This window comes from Nothoprocta perdicaria, unplaced genomic scaffold, assembly GCF_003342845.1.
Source record: "Nothoprocta perdicaria isolate Ctin4 unplaced genomic scaffold, notPer1 scaffold_22, whole genome shotgun sequence".
NCBI lineage: Eukaryota > Metazoa > Chordata > Aves > Tinamiformes > Tinamidae > Nothoprocta > Nothoprocta perdicaria.
The window spans coordinates 2,656,830-2,675,342 of NW_020455415.1; the positions used below are offsets into that span (position 1 = coordinate 2,656,830).

At 42.3% G+C, this 18,513-nt stretch overlaps 1 protein-coding gene across 2 annotated transcripts in view; it reads left to right on the plus strand.

Annotated features, from left to right (window-relative positions):
* Window positions 1-17,443, plus strand: part of IL1RAPL2 (interleukin 1 receptor accessory protein like 2) — a 302,191-nt gene extending 284,748 nt beyond the window's left edge. For both annotated transcript variants that reach the window (XM_026039057.1, XM_026039056.1), the window contains exons 8-11: window positions 1,493-1,638; window positions 5,039-5,182; window positions 8,273-8,443; window positions 14,738-17,443. In XM_026039057.1, coding sequence (XP_025894842.1) covers window positions 1,493-1,638; window positions 5,039-5,182; window positions 8,273-8,443; window positions 14,738-15,435 — 1,159 coding nt within the window. In that variant the 3' untranslated portion in view covers window positions 15,436-17,443. The remainder of the gene's footprint in view (window positions 1-1,492; window positions 1,639-5,038; window positions 5,183-8,272; window positions 8,444-14,737) is intronic.
* The last annotated feature ends 1,070 nt before the right edge of the window (window positions 17,444-18,513 follow it).

Genomic DNA, 18,513 nt, shown 5'->3' on the forward strand with positions numbered 1-18,513 from the left:
GGATGAAATTGCAAAAAAAGATGCAGTTCAACCTTTTCTAAAACAAGACATATGCCTGATCTTAAAAATAAAATAAAAAAATTGCTTTTGCACTTGTTTTTTTGCAAGTTTTTCAGCTATGGTAGAAGAGGAWAAATTGTTGAAGATACTGTTTTGTGTCCTGAGATTTTGTGAGCTCGCCTAAGCCTATAAAAGCTGTATGAAGTCTTACCATAAATAAGTAGTTCAAATRCCTAGATTTTTGATTGTGCAGTGTACCCCTCCATTCTATTTGTGTTTAAGTGCAGATATTCACATTCCCTGTGTGAAGGGCTTCCCTGACCATAATAAGAGTGGGTTTTTGAACACTTGGGACAATTTTGGTTTGCAATAGAGAAGTTTGAGCATTGCTGCTGTTAACAAAAAATACTAAAATGTCCTGGAAAAACAGCATCCGTACGGTGCAAACAGCACAGGGATTAATGGCCCTTCCTTGCCTGTGTCCATTAAACAATCCCTGAAGAAAGCATTTCTTATGTTGGTGTAGTTACTCGTGTTGATAATTGCTTTGCCTCTTAGTGCACCCCGCTCTCTTTTCAGGGTGAAACCTGCCGTCCTGGCCGTGGTGCCACGTCGCACAGCTCGTGTTTATCCCCTCACACTTTACGCAGCCGAACACGATCAGGACCAAATGCATCTGGCAGATTATGCTTGACTTTACGTTTCCTCAGTCAAAGAAGCAGTAACTTTCTTGAGCAACTGATGAAACRTCTTTTGAGGGAATAGGGTGTTTTATTTTTAGGCTTAAGTCATCATCAGAAAACGCTTGCATTTACTTCATGTTTGTTTTAATGTTTGCATCAGAGTAATCATATGAAAGGACTGCTCCTCTGTCCCGAAATTGCCAGAGCTTTCTGTTCCTTTAGTGAGGATTTTGCATTTCCTTCTTGCGCTCTCCAAAGAGCTCTTGTTCTTGTCACTGTTGCCTTTTCAAGTCAGGATCTTGCCCCCAAAATCAGGAGTTTTCCACAGAGTAGCACAGCTGCTGCTGCTGCTCCTCCAGGCTGCATTAAAATGTAGAGTTAAGATTTAATATATTGTCTTATAATTTGCTCAGCTATGACTTGGTGGTGCATATTTATTTCTCTGGTAAGTGAGGGCTTTTAAAATAAAGACTCTTGTTTTTAGCATGTTAGTTGTGGTAAAGCTGAGGTTAATTCTGGTGTTTACATGCTAGGGGCAACTATTGCACTTACTGTTGCACTTCCTATGCTTGGTTCAGCTCCTTGATRCAAACACAGAAAGAAAAGAGGCTTTTGGACAGCAGAAAAGCTACTTCTGTTARATTTCTTCCATGTAACGCTAATTTCCTCTAAGTTCTCTGGGAGTGCAAGAGACCTGGGACATTTCATAGAAAATGTAGAAAACCAAAAGTCATGGTTTATTAAGGCTCCTTCCATCCTACCTTCATTCCTTCCGTTCAGTTAAGAGAAGGCTGTATCCTTCCTTCCAGACTCCTCAGAGAACATCTYGGAGAGAAGGAAGTGGAACTGACGTTGATCTTTGATGCTGTGGAAGAGGCAGACCTGGCAAACTATACGTGCCACGTGGAAAACAGGAATGGGCGGAAGCATGCCAGTGTCCTCCTGCGTAAGAAAGGTGATGATTGTTGTTGTTGTTGTTGTTATTATTATTATTATTATTCCTGAGCTCTTGTCCCCCAGGAAAGGACGTGTCCCCGCCAGCCGCCGAGCCCGGAGCTGGGGTCCTGCTGGCCTCTCGCAAGTGCGTGTGCTGAGCAGAGCTAATGTGCTTTTGGGTTATGGCTTCAGTTTACCATTTGTAGAGAAATGTAATGAACTGTTGCCTAGGCCCTGCTGAACAAGCTCTGCAGGTGATGTGCTTGCCTGGAATCAGGTCGCTGCTAAAGTCAGTGCAAGTATTTCAGTCTAAACACCCTGCAAATTTGACTAAGAGTTGATGGACACCAGCCCACAGGTAATGGTGTGGCAGAGAGGGTTAACGTGCTTTTACTAGAATATGTAGAGCTCAGACATGAGGTCAGATTTCTCCTGTTTCTCCAACTTCCTAGATTTCCTGTTTAAATTGAAAACTGGAAATGGTTGCCAGGTGTGTTGATTTTTTTAACTGAAACAGGAATGAAAACATTGCAATGGGAGCTACAAATCAATGGAGAATTACCCCATATTGTGTTACCTTGATACTCTAGAAGTGGGAGTACCGGTACTGACAAATTATCATCTGTAGCACAAAGCAAAGCACTTGGTTTTGACAGTGACAATGCTAAGCAGTGGAATGGTATCTCATTACCGTTCTCAAGCTACTTGAACAGCCTCTCCTGTTTGTAAAGAGGGTGACATTTAAACTTGATTGTGATCTCTTGAAAATGCAGAATATTAGCAGGGATAGAAGCTGTAAAGCAGCAGCTGTTAGGAAAGCGAGGAAGAATTGCACACTTGGACCCCAACAGTAATTGGGAAGCCACAGAGCAATCAGCACAGGAGATTACCTGAAGAGCTAATAAATTGCCCAGGTCTTTGCTGTTATTCTTGGCTRTAAGATAGTTTACCAAAACAGAAGAAATGTTTGCACTGGGCACACACAGAGGCTGTGAACCCAGTGATGCTCCCATGTTCTCCATGCACTTGCTCAGAGCTGAGCTGATGGTGTCAGCTAAAAAAGCCTCTGCAACCACCGCTCGAGGCAGGAGCTCAGCCCAGGATCCCAGCATTTTTCTAATAGGAGTCTAAGTGCAGTAATAAAATAACTGTCCTGGGACACAAGTAACTTGTCAAGAACTGCAGGAAAAAAAATCAGTCTGTACTCTTAATGGGGGAAAAAAAAAAAGTGTGTTTAAACAAAAATAATATTTACAGTGGGGTGGCTCAACACTTAGTTTCCGCAAGGCTACCTTTGCTCAAGACATTAAGGAAACATGTTTTGACTTTTTTTTTTTATATATTGATATTTTAACTAACAAGGAGGAGCTTTCTAAGATATATTGATATATTTGGTTCTTGCTTCTTAGGTATTTACCTAATACTGTGAGTATTTCATAAAGTATAATCCTGTACATAATGTGTTGTGGCTGAATCCTTCTGCATTGCCTTACACTGGAGTCTATCCGAGTGTGATGGCTTATGGATTCTTAGTCACTATTATGGCAATAGTCCAGATTCAGCTCCTTCCCCGGGTTCAACTCAGTTGTATTTCCTGTTGACTTCAGTGAGAACCACTTGAGGAGAAAGGCAATAGTCAGAGGCCGTGCCCAAGTTGAGCGTTTTGGGCTTTTCTCAATTGTTTCCACTGTACAACAGAAATAAGAAGCCCAAAAGCCTTGGCCTTCTGCCTTTTCAAATCTGGAAGTGAGGACAGTTATGAGGTACAAGGATGAGTATTAGAAAGGCCAGAGCAAATCCATACAACATAACAACCAGACAATCTATACAGAAGGTTCTGTCCTTGGACCTTTGCTCTGCAAGGTGTATAAATCAGTTTAGAATTGAATGCCCTTCATTTTCTCCCTAACCCGACAATCTTGCAATAATCTCAATTTCCTGTGAGGAAAATTTCAGGACAACATGAAAAGTTGTTTTTTCACTGAAAAATGGTTTTAACCAATTCTGCTGTCCATTTGACTAGATTTACCTCAAGTGCATGTGCCAGCTTTACCATGCAGTGTGMTAAAAGTCCTTCGGATTCTCTATATTCTCAGAGAGATAAAATTGCTCTTGTAATAGACCTTTTCCATCTATTAGTCCCTGACTTCTTACCAGACAGATATCAGAGATAATGTAAATTGGGAATAGCTTGACATCTGACGTTAATTATTGAAATACAAGGCATGGGAAGGCAAGAGTAGCCCCAAATGATACGCAGATAATTTTCTTTTAGTCTTGAGCACCACATGAATGACACACAAGTAATTTTTTTTCTGACCTAAGTTTTAGAAGCGTGAAGGTCACAAAAAACTTTGTCTCTCTAGTATTACAGTTTTTACATCTTCACATGGTATTTATCACAGCAGTAAATATCTTCATGACATCTTATCTAAACTAATATAGGCTGTTGTCATCTTGGGTCTTTTATGGCTATGCAATGCACCAAGTGGTGTCACTGGTAATACTGTGTTCAGAGGACGTTTCAGGCTAAGCTGCACTACTGTGCGAGTCTCAGCRTGTGATGTGAGGTCAAGCACTGGACTGGTATTTTATGTTTTTTATCTCGGTCTGTCGTTGGCTTCCTGAACGACCTTGAGCACATGGCTTCACTTTGCTCTGCCTCTGTTTCCACAGTTGCAGAAGATGGATAATTGCGTTGGAATGAATTTGTGAAGTACTTTGAGACAAACTGTTTGTGATGTTTCCTAACAAGAGCATCCCAGTAGGAGATTTTAACTAACGCCAGTTCCCATTAAAATATAATGTATACTAAACAAGCATGCAAGAACTTGGTTTGTAGCCATCACAACTCGAACGAAGTAGCTTTTAGCAGCCAGATTTGTGCTCCTGGCTTCCCACGTTATCTGGGGTGCTCTAGATGCTCAATTAGTTCCCCAGTGATGCAGCTGAAAGTCTGGTTTGGCAGGGTCACATCAACTCATTGACTGATACAAAAGCAGAGCTAACATTAGTTTGGGGGACCAGAGTCTCAGAAATGGGGTAGAATATGTCCAGTCTGTCTATTCTCACGTGCTGCACGCAGCATTGGGAGCACTTTGGCAAGACAAGATTCAGTCAAACTCCGCAAGCTCATTAAAGATTGATTAATCCTCAGTGTAAAATCACTGCATAATTCCCTTGCAGAAGAATTATGATTATAGCCTCAAATGCGTTCTGGATGGCAATTTCAGACTGGCGGTAGAAGGAGTAAATCAGTAAAGTTAAATAACTGGTAATGAACAGAGAATTAGGCATCCTTGATGTCGCAGTGGTTCTAACAGGAAGTCGTGCAATTGTATATGGGATTGTACAATGGATTAGAACAATCAAAGTCTACAGGGTTCATAACCGTTCTGTTATTTTCTTTCTAATCTTAGATTTGATCTACAAAATCGAGCTAGCTGGAGGATTGGGAGCCATCCTGCTTCTGCTTATTTTGCTTGTGACCATCTACAAGTGCTACAACATAGAGCTGATGCTGTTCTACCGACAGAACTTTGGAGGAGAYGAGGCAGCGGATGGTAAGCAGCATCTCAGGGACCTCAATATACTCATAGAAAGGTTTCAGAGACCCAAAGTGAGGAAACCTTGGAGTGAAATGAATTCCCAAAGAYAAATTGCCACCAGCTTAGGTTCGAACTACCTAGCACCCACAGACTAGGGTCCCAAAACCCCCATGGAAATTCATGAGTCTGTCTGCTGAAGCATCTCTGGGTCGGTCACGCTGTAAGAAAGCTAGAATGGTAAGAGATTTTCAGCAGTCTATTAAAGAGGCTTGAATATGGTTTGTGACCTGATTCCTCGGGGAAATTCCTCACGTGTAATTCAGTTCATGTCTGCCCAAGATCGCGTGCTCCTGAGAGCATGTGTCAGACCACCAGCTGCCTGTGGTCATGAGGGACAATTGCTATTGCAGTTAACTAGTTACCTCAGTTAGCTGGGAATCTGGAAATAATTTAATGGAAATCTAATGTCTCAGAATAGCACGTGGTGTCTTTCCATGTTCCAACCCCCCAGCTTCAGCAGCATATAATCTCTTCTGTGCCTAAAGCTAAACATGTGCTTTTCAATCGGGGATTCGGTTGCTAGGAATATAATACATTCTTGCTCCTAAGAGCCTGCAGTAAGTAGTGATGAACTAAATCCAAGCACCTTGTGCCATTTAGTACATCCAAAATATGTTACTATTATACTATAATTGATATATTATTAATGTGCATATAATTGGTATCTGTTAGAGAGCTGAAGTAGAATATTAAAACATTGCTACCGTTTATAATCCACTGCCGTGCCTGAGTCACGTAGCAGTCTGAAAGTACTAATAATGTGCTTGAAAATGGAGTGGGGAGCACACTTCCCCCATTGTGCAAAAACAATTGTGCAATTGCATAGACCTTTTACTTTCTGCAATTACCATTGCCTTTTATAAAAATAATGAACTTTTCTGCTAAGCACTCATTGGAAGTTGTGTGAAAAAGTTTCGCTGCAATGCAACCTGTGGCAGCTCTGGTGGATGGGTACAATATAGGCCAGGGGAAGGCTTAAAAGCAGGGACAAAAGTCAGGGAATTTCCTCTCTCTCAATTTTTATGAGCACATAAGAAAATACAGAAATATATTTTTTCATACTATAGCTGTAATTGTTGGTTTTTGATTGATAGTTATTCTGATTCACATAGGGGAAAGTAAAAGGTGAAATTCTGTGTCTTTAGTAGTAGTTTGCCTCTAATTCCATGGGTTTAGACCCAGTGATTTCCTTTTATTTTGAAAACAACCTTTTATTATTCCAGTGTGTGGTTTTAGCTTTATTCTAGCCTTGTATTTTATTCTGATTCTGCAGAATGAAACACAGAGGCAGAAAGTTTCTGAAGTGCAAGGATCTATGAGGACATGTCTTTGTATCTGTGCAGGCTTTGGTAGGGACATGCACAGCTCCCATGAGGGGTCGGCTGTATAGATCCAGTTGCAGCGTCATGTCTCATTTGCACATTTATTTCTTTAAAATAACAAGATTTGGAACTCGACAGATTGGCTTTATCTTGTTACTAAAAATACAATGTCAGTGGTGTTGAGGAAGTGATTCATTTCCTGCATCTTGTGAAGCTTTGTTTTTAGAGAAGAGGTTTCTCAAGAGTCAGGGTTAAGGGAAGGCACCTAGAACCTGCCAGCAGCTTAGGGCAGCATCCAAGGCTGGCAGAGCCAGCAGTGGGCCGGCCTGGGCAGCTCCTTGTGCCCTCCCCACGAGGCTTGTGAAGGGCCGTGCAGGGCTGGAACATGACTGTGCTGACATTTTTCCATCAATAACCTCCATTTTAACCTGGTTGATTCCAGAGAAATAGCAGCAAGGCAGTTGGACCTCCTTGCGCCCGGCTCACCTCTTACATCARTGTAATTATGCACATGCTTGCTGTTCCTTTGACCCTCTTGGATCTGGCTTTGTGCAAAGAATAAGAAAGGARCCATCCTTGCAAGGTCATCAAAGCGTTGTATTATGATTAGCTTTTTTTTTTCTTTTATCAGACTGTATTGATGAATTTTAACTGCTTTAATTGTCTTTCCTGTGTGCTGTTTTTTATGGATAATTGGTGCTCAGCAATCCTACAGTCATGCAATTTTGTTCTCACAACATTAGCTATTTGATTTTTCATTTTCTGTAAATAATGGCAGCTGTGCTCTTCCCTAGAGACTGAATTGCTGAAGGTTGACTTTTCCAATATACTATTTTTCTATTACTGCAGGGGAATAACAAAGAAAARTGTTACTAAGGCAGCCTGTTCCCAGCATGGGTTTAGCAGGGKGTGTGTGTGAAGGTCTCAGACCCCCTCACTGTCTTGTGGATCTCTATTTCTTACTCCCTGGTTCCTGGTGCCACCTCCATTCCCAGCATGGTCACTGGCTCTTGGCTTCATTTTTTTGGTCACGGAGAGCTGGAGACAAGTCCTAGAGGAGGAGGAAAGTTGCCCTTTCTAGCTGAACCTCTGCATGGGGCATCTCACGGGCCCCTCTGCCCTTCCTTCACCCCTGCTTGGACAGGCCCAAATTCCTCAGCGTAGCCTGGGGCAAGTGATGCCCAAAATCATGGTTGGTTTGCTTATTTTGGCCATTGCTTTCTGCAGACCTGTTTTCACCTGAGTCATGTGCCCCATCGTGTTTTCATGGTTACATGCACAAGGATTTATTCTCTCTCTTCAAGTAAAAGCTCAAAACGTTCCCACAGTCTGTACTGTTGCAGCMCAGGAGCTGAGGCTTAAGTAAAAACTTCCATTAGTGATACCTATAAAGGGTTTTGTGCAAAGTTCCAGCTTCACGTTGGTACCAGAGTTTTGCCCCAGGTCTTTGCTGACGTGCAGCAGTGTCACACTTGTGCAGCTGTCACATGGGGCAGGATTAGTAATTAGTGTACAGCAGGGAGCTGAAAGGAGATTCTTCATCTGGGTCTGGGAAATCATCTCTGTGGAAGCCAGGTTGGACATGAGTGCCTTTGCTGAAGCAGTTTTGCTGGGAAGTTCTCTGTCATTTCCAAAAAGAGTTCAATATCCTCAAAGTGCCCTGTGCTTTTTTGGATAGCGCTTTTGCAAACAGCAGCCTGAGCATGATGTTGCTTTCTTACAGACAACAAGGAATACGATGCGTATCTTTCGTACACCAAAGTGGATCCTGATGCTTTAGATGGTGATAATAACGATGAGGAGCAGTTTGCGCTTGAAATCCTGCCCGATGTTCTGGAAAAGCACTATGGCTACAAGCTCTTCATTCCGGATAGGGACCTGATCCCTAGTGGAAGTAAGTATTTCGAACCTTCRAGTTTCAACTCCTTCTGGTGAGCTRTGAAGGCTTGGACTRTGCTGTAAATACTAGATATGGAAAACCTCTCTTTGTGAAGTGGTTGCCAGCTTGGAAGAGCTCCCCAGTACTGCAAACTGGAGCTCTAAGTCAGAGTTTGTYCCTGCACTACTGAAAGCAAAGGGGAGATGCTGATTTCAGGGGGAGGTAGGAGCTCTCCAAGGGGAAAGAGCAGCCAACTGTCACCCAAAATTTCTGTGTCAGACACAGGAGACTTTGAAAAAACATTTTGCAATCTCTGTTTTATCGCTGAAAATAGGATTTCTTTCAGTGATTATTGATTTGTCCACAGCAGCTTTAAAAGCAAAAGTCTTCTTTCACATTAAGTCCTTTTTTTTTTTTTTAATTTCCTTCCTGCCCTTGAAGTGTCATAAATAGTAACTTTATTTCCCAGTTAATAGAATGGTTTACATGCAATTTTTTCATTAGTGTTTTGACCAACAATTAGGTTTCTAAACAGTATCGGTATTGGGTAAGTAATCAGTGTTGTGTCAGTAAAACTAATTCCTCAGAGGGCCACCTGCTGTCCAGTGATCCTGATGCTGTTTTCCATGCTGACAGTGAAATACAGTGGTCYGTTCCTGATCCATTCTGCGACAGCGTTGGAAGAGTTTTACAGCCCTTTCAGATGTCTGTAACAACAGCTAATACCTTCTTAGCTGGRTTTACAACATCTCCCTTTCCAGATTCATTTTTGGACAAGTCAAAAAAGACTCTGAAGAATGTGCATCATATTGATGAATTCTGCATGCACAGTATGTTTACCTTAATACCATGTTTATTTGAAATGCTGCCTGTGTRAGAAATAATGCCTTTTCATATGAATTCCTCCTGCAGATCGTTTGCGTGAAAAATGCCAGAAGAGAGCATGAACTTTTCTCTGTATATGCTAGAATATAGGAAATCTGAGCAAAGAAAGTGGTAGTTTTGCTGGAGCAGATGTCCCCAGATGGGAACAGCTATAACGTGGCTGCGTTTGCAGCCTCCTGCCAAAGACCTGAAGCTGCCGCCGTACGGTTGCCAGATGCCAGTACCTGCCCCAAGTTTCCTCAGTATTTCAGGGTGGAAAGGAGGCTCTGAGCGATCCCCTTGAGGAGATGGGAGCCAGAGCCCCATCAGGGATCATGCAGAGCCTCACGTGGTGCCTTAGGTTTATCATTTGTGTTTGCAGCTCCTAGGTCAGAGCTGCCTCCCTGTTGCTTTTCACCGTGTCCCGGTGAAGCTCTAGGGTTACCCTGCTAGTCCCCTGGCATGGGGCCTTTCAGAAAGGGCACTTGGATTGAAGTATTTTTAGCTCTGGCAGTACAAGCAAGTAATACTGAATTATTAGATATTATTAAGAGAAAATAGGTCTTTTGTGTTTAAATCCTACAACTGTAATAAATAGTTATGTTTGCTATCCAACAATGTAACAGAGTTATATGGAACCACTACACAAAATGAATTAGGGAGTTTAAATCTAGCCTTTCCATGATAACCGTACAGAGGTACAGATTCATCTGAAATGAGATTCTTCCTTCCAGTTGCTGTATCAACAACACACRTTGATTTTGTCTGTTTTTGTCAGTCGGGTGTTCAGCAGATTTGTGTCATTGCTTTGGGTATTCATTAAACCTTTTCTGAAAATGCAGGGTACCTGAAAATGTCGGTTCTCACTCATGCACATACACAGATTTAATAAATACCTCCATTTCTCCTCTCAGGCATGCTCTGCAGCCTTTGAGAGGGCCTGATGCAAATGTGCAGAGCTGCAGGAGCACCTGAGCAGATCAGTGACAGTGACGCGTGTGCCTGTGAGGAGCAGGGTCCACACGCTTTGGGTTTGGGAAARATATGAGGGAGGATTTTTTTTTTGGAGGACTGAAGAGAGGGTGAGGCAGCAGGGAAGAAGGGAAGAGCTGGACGCCCATTTTTAGGAGCTCTTGGGCCCTTCAGCAGTTCCCTGCTCTCGCCAGGCCTGGCTGCGGAGCGAGCAGCAGCGGAGCTCAGATTGGCCTCCTGGAAACCTCAGAGCTGAGCAAGCAAAGGCACTTGGAGAGAGTGTCTCAAAAAGCGGCAGGCGCGACGAGAGCAGCGCTTTAGGGTTGATTTCTGTGGAAAATGAGGGGTGTTAAGAGCAATCTTTTCCATTTTTAGGAAATATCTCGTCTCTCAGATACCGCATTGCCTTGTCTTCTGCTGCGTCTTCCCACATACTGCACTGCTTTTCCCCTCACCATTGTGATGTTTCCTTCTGTATCTTTGCTTAAACGTATGCGACTCCAGTAGCACTGTAAATAAGGTGTATTTTGCACGGCTGGTTGTTTCCTGTAATCTCTGCAGTGCGGAGGTGCTGCCACAGGAGGGTGCGCATTATTGCAGTCACCTCSCGGCGCGAGGCACGGCGGGCAGCTGCTATTTGCACTTGAGAGCGAGCAAAAAATAGATTTGTTAAACAGTATTTCATTTATCTATCTTGGTGACTTTTCCGAACAAACTAAAAAGCTGACTCTGGAAATATCCAGGGAGAATTTGGATGATGGTTCTCTCTAGCTGGTTTCCCTGATCTTTGAGGGGAAAGCTCTTGATAACCTCTGCATCTGCCTGGGCTGAGGCAACACACCAGGTCAAGGCACCTCTTTGCTGGCTCCACGTGGAGGGTGGACGGGGCTGGTGGCATTTGCAGTTGGCTTTGGCCTGGCCCTGCGAGGCTGGGGTGTGAATACAGCTGCAGCCGTGTGTTTTGCCCACAGCTCCTGCATGCAGGTGGGTCTCCAGCAGCCCCACAGCCCTGGGGTTAAAGAATATTCTTTGGTCTTAACCAAAGAGCTGAAACCCTGGCTGCTTTTTTGACTCAGAAGACCTGAGGACACTGAGCAGTTGAAGGAGAGATGAGGGAGACAGAAATAACATAGTTTTACCCATTTGTAGTAYGATGCGTCTGCGGGAAGAGAATGATACACTTGTTCTTGGCTCTCTTAAAATTGAGCTGCATTAGAGGGGAATGCTGTCCTGATGTTGTTTCTACAAATGATTTTGAACCCATAAAGTGAAGAGGTCAGATTGTGCCTTTAATGCTAGCAATACAAATCGGTTAGAGCAGCATCTAGTTGCTCTYAGCCTACGCTGGGTCTTCACAGCATTGGAAGCACAACAGCAACTCATTGCAGCGCAGCCGTCGGGCACTGAAGAGAGCTCCAGTGATGACGTAAAAACCTCCACGTTTTCCTGGAAGATGAGAGGTTGGCAGCACCGCGGGGAAGCTCCTCAGGTGTCTGATAAGAGGTGTCYGAGGGTCACTGTTGCCATTCTGGCCCTTTGCAGTTTTGCCTGCCCYTCTGCYGCCTCATGAATTCCAGCTGCCCACRTTCTTGACATCTAAAAATAACCGGATTGTGCCCGGGGTTTTCCAAAGAGACTTTGTTAGGTATGTGGCACCGTTCACTAATGGTGTCTAGTGAACATATATTTGCTGCCAGTTGATCTGCCTTCATTACTGAAGGGCAATCGTGCAAATAGCTGTGTGTGTTCATGGGGATGTTCATGGAGCTCCTTTTCCTTCCCTTTGGATGTGAAAATTGAGAGGTATCTTTTTGGCTGCACATCCAGACTAAGCCATTCTGTCCTCCCTGGGTTTAATGGAGGTCAAAAGCTGAAGTTACTGTGAATAGTCAGGGCCTTTTCTTTGGGCTTTTGACTGTGCGTCATCCTTAGTGCACCAAGAGACCCTATGCACAGGCCACGTCTATCGGAGCAAGTTGCAAACTTGATGTTTGAAAGAGCACCTAGTGGTAATTGTCAAGTGTCCTGTGTAGCCATCTATAAAAGAAAAAAAAAAAAAAAAGGAAAAAAAAGCTTGAAATTATTGTATTATCCAGTAATTAAACTGGACATAGCAAAATATAGGAGAAGCACAGAGCGGAGAGGAGTCTATCAGGGAAATTCAGGAGTCTTTCCTACCTTCCTCTCGTCTCATTCCCTGTCAACTAACGCAAAGCCTGGTGAGTTTTCGACTGAGCTGCTCTCATGGATTATTGATGGGTCGTTGCTATGAAAAGTATTGCCACTGGCCATTCAAAAATATGAAAAGTGGAGTGTGGTTTTGTTCTGTTTCCGTGGACGCGCGCAGCATGTGTGGTACTGAATGGTGTTGTGTCCTGCAGAGCATTGTCTTGTGCATAGCCCTGTTCTGAGTTGCTTGACGGAGGGATGAACATGTCTCAGGAAAGATGCATGATAGCTTGTTGTTTTACTGTATCTTGCAGATTCAACYTCTAATGATGAAGCTTCCCACCTAAATTCTTTCTTTTTGGGAGCAGAAAGAAAGGAAGAAAATGAAGAGTCTGAGCTGTTGATACATTGGGATAATCTCTTTCCATTGTATTGAACATTTCTACCTTTCCTTAAGTTTTGTTTCACCAGTTCTGCTTATCATTTTCTCACTGTTGCYGATTCTCTCCCCCTCCGCTGCCTCTCCTGTGGATTTTAATGTCAATTTTTTTTTCTTTTCATCAATGAGTAAACATTTGACACAGAGCAATGTGGGGGTTTTCCTCCTAAAACATTTTAAGAAGAAAAGTAAATTGTAAATGCTGCATGATTAAAGAATCATAAAACATGAACTAAAAGTCAGGATTGTTGCATAGACATTTGTAATGTATGTGTATGTCTTAAATTTGTCTGTCTGTAGGATGTTTACAGTTGCATTTTTTTCCATTTGTGAAAGAAATTCTTCTTGCTGCTAAGTGGTGAAATAAAACATTGGTAAAGGCAGATTTTATGCTAACTATGCCTTCAGTCTCATGAAAATAAGCTATTTTAAAATGTTCCTGTTGGTTTATTTTGTAGCTAATCGCTTTACGGGAAGTGGTGTGAATAAGCATGCTATGGTATGGTGCCCGGGACTATAAAAATAAGTCTTGCAGTAACAGATGTTGATTAATGCTGTTATTTGTACTCGTTGTTCCTGCTAGAGGGCAGTGTGTGTAAGCGAGGCCCTGCCCTGYGCTGAGTAAAGATCTGTTCTGTGCAGCTCTTGTGTCCAAGTCGTCATTTATAACCCCGTTTCTCCTCTGTTGTCAGATGGCACATCCCGAGTGGTGTGAGCAGCCCGAGCTCAACAAGCTCGTGTAGTTTAAGTATAAACGTGTATATCTCCATCTCTTAAGTTTGTAGTGACAGTGCTGTGAAAGCACTGAATGCTTTTCTGACCTTAGGACTTTTTTCAAGCGTTTGCCTTTTTCTGGAGTTGACCCAAAACCTTCTGAAATTCACTGAAGTTTGTTCATTTGAGTGGGTTTTGGGTCTCTTTCCCATCATGTTCTGTGTCAGACCAGTGTAATTGGCATCTCTTCCCTCTCCCAAGTGAAACTTGGCACCGAAACCCAAAGTCCAACTTCAGGAATGTTTTGCAGCTCAGTAAGCTGACGTCATGGAGCTAATGATGGGGCTAGCGTTTCTGCTTACGCCAGTCATTTGCAACTACTTGGCATGCATGAATAAAAGAAGAATCCTATCTTCTTTGTCACTTCTGTCTCAGAAAATAAACACCTCTGATACACTCAAATTTTCCATTTGTTCCTGTCACTTGTGAAGTTTCTGTTAATACCTCGAGTACATAGAAGCACAGGTTTGCGGTATTAAGAAGACCATTGGGCCACAAGGAAGGCTATTGGGCTCTGTGGTCAAGCAAGGAGAAGGAGCTACCGTGATGCTTCTATGCAAAGGCACAATTTCTGCATGTGATGAGGGCTGATTTCTTTTTGAGCACTTGCTAGTTACACGTTGTACACCCTGCAGCATCCTCGTGTCCCACATCTGCAACACAAGACCTGCTTCCCAAAGCGTGCTTCCCTCAGTGCAACCTTAATCATCACCAGTGTTAATGTTAAAATTTACACAAACATCACATTCACCTTGGGCTGTGCTCTTCAGTAAGAGAATTGTGTATTTTGCGTCACTCAAGTGCATCTACACAGCAAGGATATTATGTAAACGTCATTGCCTTGAGATGAACAGGGAAAAAACAGGGAAGGAGAGAGGGTTTTACTGAGGAGTTTTCTATATGTATTTATGAATATGTCATGTTGTGATATGCAGTCTTATTTTTGTTGGAGTATATTGTGAAATACCCTTTGTCTTATATGGTGTGGAGCAGTAAGCTGTAGGATTTTGTTATACTTAATTGTAAGCCTGATGTTTTGATACAATAGACTTCTTTATTCTTTACTCTTTCTCTCTTTCTATAATTTGTAGCCTACATTGAAGATCTCACAAGATGTGTTGAGCAAAGCAGAAGACTCATTATCGTGTTAACTCCAGACTATGTTCTCAGGAGAGGATGGAGTATTTTTGAGATGGAAAACAGACTCCATAACATGCTAGTCAGTGGAGAAATCAAAGTTATTTTGATTGAGTGTACTGAATTAAAAGGGAAGGTGAATTATCACGAAGTGGAATCTTTAAAGCATACCATCAAACTTCTCTCAGTGGTCAAATGGAAAGGACCCAAAAGCAGCAAACTGAATTCTAAGTTTTGGAAGCGCCTAGTCTTTGAAATGCCAGGGAAGAGAAAGGAGGTGGTGTCTCGGCGTCAGGTCCTGGATTCTGCAGAACAGGGCCTCTTTGGAGACCTCCAGACTGTCCCCTCTCTCGCTGTCACGGGCACTTCTGCCACGTTGGTAGAGTCGCGAGCTGATGTGACTGATTTCCAGCAGACAGATGCTGTACAAATGAGACATTACTGCAGAGGATATGAATATGACGTGTCAGCGGCGACATTGCCAATAGCTTCCATAAGTAACCACCACACGTACTGTAACATACCTTTGACGCTACTAAACGGACAGCTACCTCTTAACAGTACCGTGAAGGATCCCCAGGAGTTTCCCAGGAACAACCCCTTGCTGCCTTTATCAGCACAGGAGCTTAGCTTCACCAGCGATATTTGGTAGTGAAGATCAGAACTCTTTGGAGACGCTTCATGACCACCATGAAGACACATTTTTAGAGAACTTTGCAGTAGCCCCATGGGGTGTCTGACCACGTTTGAAGCAGCAGCACACTTCCTTGCTTTTCTACTTGAACTTTTTTGTTTACGTTTACAAATTCTTGACAAAGGGGCCGTTCTTTTGTAAGCCAATAATGTCCTTCCTATCTCTCAATGTACAATTTTACTGGTCCTTTAGAAAGGAGGGGGGAGAACAAAAACACATCCCATCGTTTTACAGTAGGTTTACAGTCTGGGATGGATAAGTGTTCACTGTATATGATCTCCAACATCCATATTTATGTAACTGTAATTGAAATCGAAAGCTGTTGGGTTTTTGTTTTCATATATACTTCMGCACAGATTGGAAATTCCGATGTCGTGTCACGCTACAAAAATGATTGTCTCCTTCATAGACCACAAGGGATGAGCCATTATTAAAAGAGAGGAGGAGGGAGCCTTCCCAGTAGCATTATCTCAGAAATACATTTGAGAGGATGACCAGCTCGAACAATGCAGATGAAGAGCTACCAGCTTTATCAGTAAAGTACACGGTAAAAGTTACTGCAGTGTAAATCACCTGCTCACATCAACATCTGTTCATTTTATTACTGAGGCATGTTGTACTCCTAGTCAATGGTTAGCAATGTGTTTTTATTAAACAACCTACTAGACTACCAGAAGATGTTTAAGAAGGATTTTAAACAGTTTTTGTGTGGGTTATAGATTATTTCACACTTTTTGCAGATTTTTAATGACTTTTTTTAAGGAATTTAAGTATGCATTTATCTGTCTGTTGGTGAATCCACTGGTTTGAAATTTCTTAAGACCTCTTGACCTGTTTTAAAATTTATAGTAAAGGCAATGTGATTTTACGTAGGATTTCTTTTTTCCAAAATAAATAGTTACAGTTTAAAACTAACTTTTACTGAGGATGTCAGCAATAGAATATAACTACTACAGCAATATTCAGAAGTGCTAAATTTTTCAAGTTTACTAATAGTCAGACTCTAATTGCAGTGATAATCACCTGAGACAGTTCTCTCTGTATCTATTGGTCAATTTATTTATCTTTTTAATGTGAGTGAAGCAGGACTATTCCTGCTCTCTGTGCAAGTAGTAAAGGTGATCTTTCTCAGCAGCTGGTGCATTTCTCACTTAGGTGAGTGGTCCCATCAGTAAAATGAGGATACAGTAATTTATCTTACATGGAAAGTATTCTTGCTGTGTGTGGGTGACAAGTGTTAGAGATACCCWGCATCGTGCGTTACTACTCAGTGAGCTGAGTTTCCTTCCAGCCACTACGGTTCGTGAGGATTTCCATGCTCAGATGGGTAAGGCCTGCARAGCCAGATCATGGAGACAACAACGYTGAGGGCAGCAGCTCTAACTAATGAAGTCAGAAGCCAGTTTTGCAGCATTTAGCAAAGCTTTCAGGAAATCACAGCAGACATGAGAGTTTTGGCTCAGCAAGATGTGCTGCAGCAAGCCCCCAGAAACATTTTTATGCAGGCAGCATAAAATTGCCTGTATTTCAGTCTTAGTGCCGCTGTCTTTGATTGCATGAGTAAAAGTTAGCACTCTGCTCACAGCTGCCTGGGGTTCAATCAGCAAATGAGTCCAGGAAATACCTAACATTTTGCAGTGGTTCTGAAATTGTACCCTACGGTCAAATGGAACAAACACTGACCTAAGACTTRAAACATTCAGAATGGGCCTAAAGGCCCTTGAGAATCACCTCAAATGTGCAATAATCCATAGAGGTTCAGTATTTTTTCCATTGCTTCTTTCCCCGATTCTTTATTCTGTGGCTTCTTATATCCGTAATTATCTATAAGATTTTCATTAGGTTCTAAATAATATATGTTTCTCTGTTCTTTTGGAAGTTTGRTTTTTTGTTTGTCTAGAATGTTACGCATTTAACACGAACACAGAACATGGGAATCTAGGAAAGATATTAATTTGTTGCACAGTATAGAACTATAACTTGCTCTTTTGTGAAGTTCAGTTCAGAACATATAGGTGTTTAATAGACGTATTTTTCTACCGAGAAAGTGATTTTACCTCCAGTATGAATATGTGTTTCAACTCCCTCCCAGAGATTTAAAAATTTGCACTGTTTTATAAGTGTTACAGACCGTGTTTACACTGGCTATATTCTTTAATGCAAAGTGTAATTTAAAATCAAAAACTAAAAGAAAACCTTGCATGAAGAGAGTTGCATATGTTTAAACGAAAAGCTGTACTTTTCATTATTTTCCTTKCCAACATAACTCTAAAATCCAGTTGACTCACATAGTATGTTCTGTGAAATTTTAAACCTACTAGTTCTGTACTAAGCATGCAAACTCCAAAAAAAAAGAAAATAAAAGAAAAAAAAAGGAAAAAAAAATCCATATTCTGGTTGATCTGCTCCTTTTCTTTACAGTGATTAAGTTTGGGTAGCAGATTCATTTACCCGGTGACAATACATCTCTTAGAGCAGTAGCTATTCGAAAGCAATCATGTTTGCACTGAGGTAACATGAAAAGAACAGTTTTTCTTTCATTCTGCAAAACACATCATGTAATATCTATGTATCTCTATATTTTAGTTATAGATGACAACTCACAATCTGCTTTAAGAGTTCCAAGTGTGTATTGAGTACTGCGAGAATATATACGTCAATCCGAACCGGCTGTTCCCCTCTGCTTTTGGGACGGGGAAGGGGGTGTGAGCTCAGGAGCTCGTTTATCCTCTTAATTGCACTCGAGGAAGTTTATTGCATGCAGGACATGCAGCATTTCCTTTAGTAGTGTTTAAGGAGCTGGAAAACTAGAGGGAAAGGCAGCGGTCGGTGGAAGCAGTCGGCTCCTCGTGGTGGCTGCGGTAGCAAAAATGGCCCAGCTCTTTCATGCAGACTTCGTTGGCTGGAACAGAACCTTGGCTTTGCTTTGTCTCTCAAAAGCTGCCCTAGCTGAGCTCAGTTTGCTGGAGAGGCCGCCGGGTGCTGCGGGGCTGGCTGTGCCGGGGCTCCTCGGCACCGTCGTGTCCCGATGAGCGG